The sequence below is a fragment of the Micropterus dolomieu genome, linkage group LG18 (genome assembly GCF_021292245.1).
Source record: "Micropterus dolomieu isolate WLL.071019.BEF.003 ecotype Adirondacks linkage group LG18, ASM2129224v1, whole genome shotgun sequence".
NCBI classification, from domain to species: domain Eukaryota; kingdom Metazoa; phylum Chordata; class Actinopteri; order Centrarchiformes; family Centrarchidae; genus Micropterus; species Micropterus dolomieu.
In genome coordinates, this window is record NC_060167.1 from 4,602,797 (window position 1) to 4,612,844 (window position 10,048).

At 40.3% G+C, this 10,048-nt stretch overlaps 1 protein-coding gene across 1 annotated transcript; it reads right to left on the reverse strand.

Annotated features, from left to right (window-relative positions):
- Window positions 1-4,652: 4,652 nt before the first annotated feature.
- LOC123956733 (interferon alpha/beta receptor 1b-like) lies at window positions 4,653-9,316 on the reverse strand (the record flags this gene model as incomplete). The annotated part of the gene is given in 3 exon segments (XM_046029119.1): window positions 4,653-8,416; window positions 8,619-8,791; window positions 9,159-9,316. Coding segments are annotated over 3 exon segments (542 nt in total), but the record flags the coding sequence as incomplete, so codon positions are not given.
- Window positions 9,317-10,048: the final 732 nt, after the last annotated feature.

Consider the following 10,048-nt stretch of genomic DNA (forward strand, 5'->3'; position numbering starts at 1 on the left):
CCTGGAATGTATCATGTATGATCTTGGAAATCATACATTAAAGAGGCTAAAAACAATATTTTTATAAGAAGACAACATGAAAGGTGTTGTTCGTAGTGATGAACATACAGAGAATTATGAGCTGAATTGGCAGCTTCCCCCGGCTGCATCCTTAAGACCGGAACCACTCTCAGGTTCCCAAGCCAGGCCCCACAGCTACTGCTGCCCAAAGGTTAAACATCCACAGGTTTTACTTTGAAACTGCAGAAACACAATTTATGATTGATTGATTTAATTAAAACCAGATCATGAATAATGATGAGGTTGGACCCATTAAATTGTGCTGTTTGTATGAGTTATAACTGTTACACTGACAAACAGGAAAGATGTATTTTCTCTCTTTACAGTCATTTCCTATTTGCTGTTTAATGAAGTAATGTATAAAGTGGGAGGCGACTTAAAGAAGAAAGATAAAATGGGAAGATAAAATATTGAGGAGCAGTTTTGGGTATTAAAAGATATAACTTCAGGAAATAGAGCTGTGCAGAGAGTGGAGACCAACCAAGAAAGGAAAACTTGTCTTCTGGAGGATCTCAGCGTCCAACAAGATGAAGAGGTTTCTTCTTCTCTTCCTCTCACTGATGACAGGTAAAACGTTTGCTGCTGTTGGACTACTGATCTTAGAGATTACACTTGTTACAGCTCTGCTTCTGAAATAATTAACAGGTTGGTCTGGTTTGGGTTATTCTCATTTTGTATTAGTTTAATATAATACAGCCCTCAATACAGTACTCTGAAATCTGTCTCAGCCTCAAAATCCAGTTCTGGTCGAGCTATAAGAGAATTATTCTAAATCAGAAAGGATATTTATCGTTTTGTGAACAAATGTTACAGCAGGATTGTAAACAACAGTACAGTAATGGTGAGAGAATAAACAATAACAAGGTGTCTTTGACACTGACAACATTTCATGTGGGTTTTTTTAAATAGCCAGCTCCCTTGTAATGTTATCTCGTAGCATCTAAAACATATTTGGAAAAACTCAAGATCAGTATATGAACAATTTCATTAGCAAGGACCATGCCACAACAATATGTCATTTAAAGGTTTAATGAATCTGAATGTGCGGATGGATAAATGGATGTAGAGGGGAAGGATGATGGTAGAAGAAGCCGTCTAATGGGCTGGTCTGGGAGGATGTATGAGTCACTTCTTTCTCAGAAGTGGTTTCACCAGACGGTATCTAGATGACACATTAGAGATTTGAGCGGATGAGGGGATGAGGGGGTGAAAGGAAGGGAAAGTGAGGGTGGGTCGAGCAATCAGAGACAAACTTGGCTGACAGAGAGCTGAGTAGCACAGGTAGACTTGTCAGATGATTAGGGGTGTGGTTTTGGTGTGGCGCTGCTCCCGAACGTAAGTTAACAAATTAACATAATTTCTAAGAGACATGCTTGCCAAAGAAACAGAAAGGGGAGGTGGGCTTGGATGGGAGAACAGAGGAAATTATTCTTTTGCTCAAATCAGCTTTTCAGACATATATTTTTACATATTTACATATTTTAGGCTGTTCACGTGTTGCTTTAGATTTAGGTTTAGACTCCACTTTCAGCAATGCACTTACGTGTTTGTATAGCCCCTCCTGTGGGCGCTCAAAAGTGGATTGTAAACAGATGATGAATGACAGAATATTAACACAGTTGCAATTATATAAAATATTTTTTTAAATAAGAAAAAATATAATTGCTGACAGATACTATTAAAATGTCCTCATAGCAGCCTACGACTACATTAAGTGTGTTATAAACCATGTATTCAATATTTGTATGCTGCTTATAATTGGTAGAAGGAGCTCAAATTAAAGTGCTTAATTAATTATTAATTAAAATGTGCTTCACAATTATCTAACAGGTGGGTAACTTTAATAACTTGTAATAATATAACATTATGTGTGTAAAAGTAAAGGTCAAAATCATTTAATTAAAAGAAACGTGCAACTGGGCATTAAATGTCTGTGATCCACTGATTCAAAGAGCTGTCTGCTGAGAGATCCTGCAAATGTATACAAGAAACAGTGTTTGTTGCATTAATAGAAAGCTAATTCAGATGAATAATAAAGTCACATCGTTTCAGTGTCTAACATGATGTTAACCTTTGTCTTTGATCTACAGGTTGTGAGGCCTTGTCTGAAGTGAAGGGATGTGCATCAGGATGGGTTGAATTCACCTGCAAATATCCAAAACCAAATGTAAAATATCAAAGTATTGATGTAGTTACTCCCAAAGAAACCATACGAAGCTCTGAGAAGGATGTGTGGGAAAACAAAGGCAGAGTTTCCCTGTACCATGATCCAAAAAATACAAATCTCAGAGTGGCCATTAAACAACTTGAACGTTTGGACTTCGGGGACTATCAGTGTAAATTTATCCAACGATCGGACTCATCCCAGGACACAGAGGAAGTGAAATTGGATGTTGGTAAGAGACACTCATTTTCATTCAAATCCATTCTTTGGATCTAGAGCTTATATATATATACATATTAAAATGATAAGAACCTAATGCAAAGTATTTTGACTCCACATTCAGTGGAGTCACTTTCTATTTTAAGTCATCATCTACTTAGATAACCAAAATGGAAATCAATTTGCCATAAAGATCTTATTCCAATACGTACTGTGTGGTGATATGTATTTCCATCTTGTGTTAGCACAGTATCACAGTGTTTCATGTTTTACCTTTCTTGTTTATTTGCAGAGACAGACGGCTGCCAGGGACAATTTATTCAAACTGCGTACAGAACAGCTAAAACCACCATCACATGTGATTACACAGGAAACAAATACAAGTTCTTCTGCAAACAGAACGGTTCAATCTGTGAGGATATTTTATCAACAAAATCCTGTCTGAAGTCAAACGGGACATTCACTCTCACAGAAACCAACAGTGGCTTCAGCATGTCTATCAGTAACGTGTCCTCACGTGATGCTGGTGTATACTGGTGTGGAGTGGAAACACATGAAGGAAGTTACAGAGCTTCTCTCAGAAAGATACAGCTGGAGGTTGAAGGTAAGCAGCACACATCTACACTTTGAGCTTTGATCTATTCACACAGAAAATAAAGTGTCTGTCTGTCTCTCTACAGCTACTATTACTAACTTCACTGAGTTTCCAAATATCGGACAGAATCTCACATTCGGGTGTCGATATCCAAATGATGTTCCGATTAAAAAGTTCATCTGTAAGGGAGAAGATCCATCTATATGTCAACCTGTTAAAATGAACCAGAGTTAGTTCGTTTGTTAGTTTCCCTTTGGTAAAGAGCAAAACATTTGGCAGCATCAGACCTTTTTCACAGAAGACATTTTTACATCACAGTAGGAAAAATACAGTTCAATTCAATTCAATTTTATTTAAATAGCGCCAAATCACAACAACAGTTATCTCACAGCGCTTTTCATAAAAGAGCAGGTCTAGACTGTACTCTGTGATGATATTTACAGAATCCCAACAGTTCCCACCAAGAGCAAGCACTAGGCGACAGAGGCAAGGAAAAACTTCCTTTTAAGAGGCAGAAACCTCGAGCAGAACCATGGCTCAGGGTGGGCGGCCATCTGCCTCGACCGGTTGGGGTGAAGGGGAGAGAGAGAGAGAGAGAGAGAGAGAGAGAGATGTAAGGAGAGAGAGAGAAAGAGAGAGAGAAAAAGAGAGAGAGAGAGAGAAAAAGAGAGGGATGTAAGGAGAGAGCGAGGGGATGGAGGCAGCCTACACAATATACACACAGAGGTACAGACAGTAAAGGTGATGTTGCTATAAACTAAATGAAAAATGGTACAGATATTTATAATAGTGTTAATGATAATAATCGTAATGTTAATGATTATAATAACTATAATAACAATAGGACTAGTAACAATAGTCGTTGCAGCAGAGGGTGTCGAGCAGGAACACGGGGGCAGCAGGTGACCCGCAGCCACAGATCCAGACTCCACAGCTCCAGAGCCAGAAAACCTGCAGGAAGTGATAGGAGAGAGAAGAGGGACGAGAAAGCACAAGACTACCAGAAAGGGGAGAAGTTGTGTTAGTAACATGCAATAATGGGATGAGGTTGCATACAGAGGGAGAGAAAGTAGAGGAGAGAGGAGCTCAGTGCATCATGGGAAATCCCCCGGCAGTCTAGGCCTATAGCAGCATAACTAAGGGATGGTTCAGGACTCACCTGAGCCAGCCCTAACTATAAGCTTTATCAAAGAGGAAAGTCTTAAGCCTACTCTTAAATGTGGAGATGGTGTCTGCCTCCTGAACCCAAACTGGAACCTGGTTCCACAGGAGAGGAGCTTGATGGCTGAAAGCTTTGGCTCCCATTCTACTTTTGGAGACTCTAGGAACCACAAGTAACCCTTTTTGAGAGATCCAGCTGGACTTTGTCAAGACCTTAGACCTGTAGCTGAGACCGAGACAAGTCCGTGTAAAAACACCCAGCAGACTATGACAAGTCCAAGATAATAAAATGTCTCAAGACCAGATACAGGTACTAAAGGCCTGAACTTGGGTAAAGTAATCTTTACCCCAGATACTTTAACCCTGGGATCAGTGTATCAGCTCTAACGGTGAGCAATGTGGAGCTCAGGATGCTTGTGTGTGAGAATAAATACACTCATTCTGTCACAAAGCTTTGATGAGACAGGATTTATTTCATTTTTATGATTGTCCATTAACATTGGTGCAGTAGATGCAAAGATGTGAGACCAGACATATACAGTGACATCACCACTGCTTTGTGCACTTCACCAGTACACTGCTACGCAACATGCTTATATACAATTTCAACAGACGTAGCAACAGACCGTGATGGGCAGGATGCTGAGGCATAACAGACTGGAAATACTGCAACAAGTCAAGCAAGAGCAAGCTTCTGGAAATGAAAGTTACATTTAATAAATGAGTTGTCCAAAAGTATAATCATTTGTCCATTTTGTGGTGTTGAAAACTTTACATTAATTTGAATTGCCCTGACTTGATATTTGTCTCGTTTGTTTACCATCGCATTCCACATGCAGATCGGTTTGACTTGTTCCTGTTTTGTGTATTTCCTTACCGTCTGCTGCCTCAGAATATCAGCCATACATCCTAGTACTGCAGACGCAGAAAAGGCAATTCATATTTTTTGTTATAAAGCAGATGATGATGAAAGTATTTCAATAAATTGTACAAGTACACAGAGCAGAGACGACCCGCTCCCGGCTCCATTTATTCACAAAATACGCTTGCTCAGCTTTCCATCTTTTTGGAATGTGAAGTAAATGATCCAGATAAATGTGTGAGGTAAAACTTTGAAGTTAACATACAAGACTAACTTAACTGTGCCTGTATGTACAACTGTACATGTGTACATGCAAGTTCTTTTATAACCAAGCTTCTCACTAAAAAGAACAAAAACCAGGCATGAAAGACGAACAGGGGTGTAAATAATAAAACCCAGATGACAAATTTGAAGAAAATATAGTCTCAAATATCTCGTAAGAACAAATGTAACTAATATGCCACCAAGATTCTATAAGAATCATAAATGTATTCAAATGCTCCTGTTAGAATGAATACAAGCTTATCTCAGGAGACACATACACATTATATGCACACAAAAGCTAAAACTTTGCTTTCATAATAGTGACTACTAGGAAGTTTTATCTGGGTCTAAAGTCATATTGAATTTCTTTGCTGGTTAGAGGAGAACAGAAAGGACAGAAATAAAATCCTTCCTTTCTTTTGTTTAAGACAAAAAACAACAACAACGCAGAACGAGTTCAGTATGAAATTGGATGGAAAATGTTCCATTTGATGTTGTTTTGGATGGATTTCTGGATATCAGAAGAAATCACTCAGTCAAAGTACCCTGTTTAAAGAGGATTTCTCTGTTCCAGTTCATCTAAATCACCACACATTTTAGCAACACGCTAAACAGAACAATTCTAAATATCATTTTGTCAGTAAGTGGCAACGACACCTACGTGTTTCTGTTATTTTGTCCACCCATTTAAAACACCTGTACAATTACACAATGCAATTCAGCCGCCCCAAAAACCACAGGAGTCTCTAAAACTATTTCAACAAAAACTGAACATTATGAGAGAACTTTCTGCAGAGCTAGATGTTCCTAATAAACTGGTAATTGAGTGTATTTGCTCCCTGTTCATTCAAAGCTTCCCACTCCTCTGCAACTACAACCAGGTTTTAAGAAGTCAGTCGACTTTGACTTCATCTGCTTGTGTTTGTTTAATGCTACCTAATCAACACCTGTGAGCTCATTACATAAACTCATTAAAAGCAATAATAATCAGTAAACTTACCGGTGCTGCCTCTACTCATATGACTTATGACTTAAAATAATCAATAAATAATATTATATTAACCCCCCCCCCATGTTTTTTATTCTCTTTTATAAGTAAGAACCGAAAATGAGATGGAAAAAAATTAATCATTTAATTTTCATGGCGTCTGGGCAGTCGTGTTTATTGCATCCATGGAAACGATGATGAATGCAGCCATAAAGGTCCTCACGGTGGGTTTACTTTTCTGATGACCAAACCACTGCATAACTAGATCCTCAGACACACTTAATATTTGGTTATTTGTGATGCAGATGAAGATGTTGCTTTAATCATCTAATTTGGTAGCAGATGTCAGAATGTGCTAGTTCAGGGTATATACAGGAAGTAAAATTCAATACCTTTTCAACATATTGTAATAATATTAATTCAAATTACAGCTGTTTCAGTCTGTCTTTGTGCAAGAAAAATGCTCTAGGCTACATGATATTCTCCAACCTTGACTTTAGGCAGGCTACTAACTAGTCAGTAATCATACCCATTTATGCAGAACAATGAGTTCAACATTTATATTTGTATTGTTTGTTGCAGCACATCAGACTTTTTTAAACCCGATCAATAAAAGGCACCAATTTAATTAAATAGCCAGCTAACCATAGCCAAACCCACCGATTCAGCCACTGGCGGCGCATCTCGCTCTTATTTTTCAGGAACGGGGCTGTTCAAGTGGCCACAGAGCGACCGTTAATCCCGTTACTCCTGATCGCCACTCCGACTATGTTTTGAACAATTAGCATTGAGGGTCCGGTGGGGTGGGAGATTACAGTTGGTTGTACTCGTAAATCATTTTCCAGTTGCATGGATCTATTTTTTGGAGTGTTTAAGAGTGAAACAGGCGCACAGTAGATCCCTGCGCCTAACATTACAGAGTCGAATCACACAGTCGCTACTCACTGCCAAGTATTTTTGGCTATGCATTATAAACAGGATTTCACATTGAAAAAAAATCTTCACAATTGAATACCTTGTTAAATGGCGATTAAGACTTTTTAAATGGCCTTAATTTTCGCGAAACTGATTTATCACCTTTACAGACTTTTTAAGACCCTGTAGTTATGAGGCACCTGGAGCAGAGCTGGGCTGTGGGACGTGGTGTGTGACGTGATCATCGTTCAGTCGCACGCCATACTTCTTGCCTTGCCCTTGACGACATCAAGCTCACTCTGGCAGTGGTGGTGCCAACACGTGGCCATGGGGGCAACGGCCACTGTGAGGCAATTGGAGCCCCCCTATACCAGAACAATAATGGATTTAGCCCAACCTTTCTCCAGCACTGGCAGGCTAAAACCAGGTGCGGACAGGTCTGGCTATGCGAGACTAGATCATTATTAACACAAACTGTAAAATAAGAAACCAAAGCACCTCTGTGTTCTGGCACATGGTGGGAAACATTTGGCTGTGCTGGTTGCCTGCTCCAAACGCCAAGAGAAAAATGCTTGTATGATCAATTTACCTTCAGAAATTCTTGAATTTTATATTTTAGGGAACAGAATAGGGGCAAAGCTCTGGAAACACACATATTTTTCCATACTCTCTTTCCACATATTTACCCAGGCCTGGAAATAACTAAAATCAAATTCCAGATTTTTCCTTACTGTGTAGGAACCCTGCAACAGTGAAGAGTACACCCTTCCTCCTTGGAAACTGGAAACACTGAGTGACAGCAGATCAAGATGTTCCCTGTGCAAGTTTGTCATCATCTTGTGATTTCTTATATTTTCTCCACAGTTTCTATCAGTCTCACAGTGACTGCTAGAGAAAAGGCATGTTGCACATTTTCTTCCTTAATATCATCCTTGCTTCAGGCTCTTCTCAGCTAACGTCTTTTCACGTGCATGTCTTCAGACACACATGTCTACAATGCCCTCGTCTGCGGTCAGAAGCTGACTCTTCAGCCCTGAAGCCATGTCCTGCATCTTCACCTGCTCCATGTCGAAGGGGGCCTGTCCTGAGGATTGGTTGCTGCTTGGCTGCTGCAGGCTGGAGCTGCCACCTGTGGAGTAAACCCCCGAGTCTCTGCTGCTGCTGCTGTCCTGACGACTGTGTCTGCCGCTGAAATACATCAAGGGGAAGGTACATTTATGACGCTGACAACAAATATCCATTCAGCACATATCACCATGTGGGGCCACTGTGGAGTCTAACACTGGCTGAATTATTGAAAATGAAATGCAATCAGTCATTTGTTATTAAATGCATGTGTGCTTTGTAAACATTAGAGTAACACATGAGCTGCATCAGAGATTAGATTGACCTGCTGTCTGGCTCCCGGTCTGCTGGCAAAACCGGCAGGGCCTCAGGGGCAGGGTTGTGGATTTCCAGGACCGGTGACTCTGGACAGACGGTCACCTTATCGCACAACAGCTCTGATTCAGAATCCGGGGAGAGGAGGTGGGGAATGTCAGACCCAGGAGAGGCACAAAGATACTGGAGGGAGGATTAGGGTGAGGAGGAGGAAGAGGAAAGAAGAGAGTTTGACCTTCTGGTGGAACTGAATATATAAACTTTAGTGAGATAAACGCTGAAATACAAATGTATGTATGTATTATTTGGTCACTTGTTTGTGAATAATCACCTGCTATATCTAGAGGTTAGCTATATGTTCTTTAACCAACAACAAATAACCTTCCTGTACTGCATTTAATTGTCCAAATTTATGACCCAGGTTATTAAAATCCCAATTTTCCTTTAAATATCTAAATGTAAACATAAGCTAGATGCTGCCTGCAGTCTACACACATCCAGCTCTAATAAGACAAGTGTGTGGCGTCTGCGGTGGGCTGTAACTGCTCACCTTCTTCAAGTGTGGAGGCAGTTGGTCGGGGGGACACAGAGTTGACTTGACAGTCTTGTAGCACCAGAATGAGCTGTAGAGTGAGAGCAGCATAACCAAGAAGCAGATCACCAGAGAGCCAAGGAAGTACACAAAGATCAGCCACCACGGAGTAGCACCTGGTAAACACAAGGACACACATGTACATAGATTAGTTCATATTTGAGCATAGCTGCATGTGGCATGTCATCTACAAACATGAAGACATGAGTGTGTCAGAGGTACAGATGCCCCTGCAGTGCTTTTTTCCCCTCTGACATGTGCTATAACAATGCAAAACAGGATTTCTTAGTGAGGATGATACAAATTTAGTTCTGATTTGCCGTCAGTACATAGACCTGGGGTCCATACACAACCTTCTGGGGCCAGCTCAGTGACGAGCCTAATCGTGTGCAGCTATGTACACTATAACAGTTAGGGCCTGGTCACACCAGAAGGTGGTACAGCAAAATGAATCCACACATTTTTCATCCTCACACGTCTGAGGGAACAGATGTGCTTCTATTTTAAACAATCCAGCTGCCTACACTGGCCACAGAACAGATGGCAGTTCATGTGTGTGTAGGAGGAAACACAGCAGGCAGAGGCTGCAGGGTGATAATACTACAGTCTTTAGCCCCGGGGCCTGTTTACTAGTGGCTTTTAGTACCCATTCCTAAATAAAATGATCAGTGTTAGGGGTAACGTTAGAAAGTAACGCATTACTATAATCAGATTACTTCTGTCTGTAACGCAGTAATGTAACACATTACTGTTGATTACTTCAGTAATCACATTACAGTTACTAACAAAATCATCGCATTACTTGCGAACTGGTTTTTGAATTATCCGCATAACAGAGGAGAGAAAAA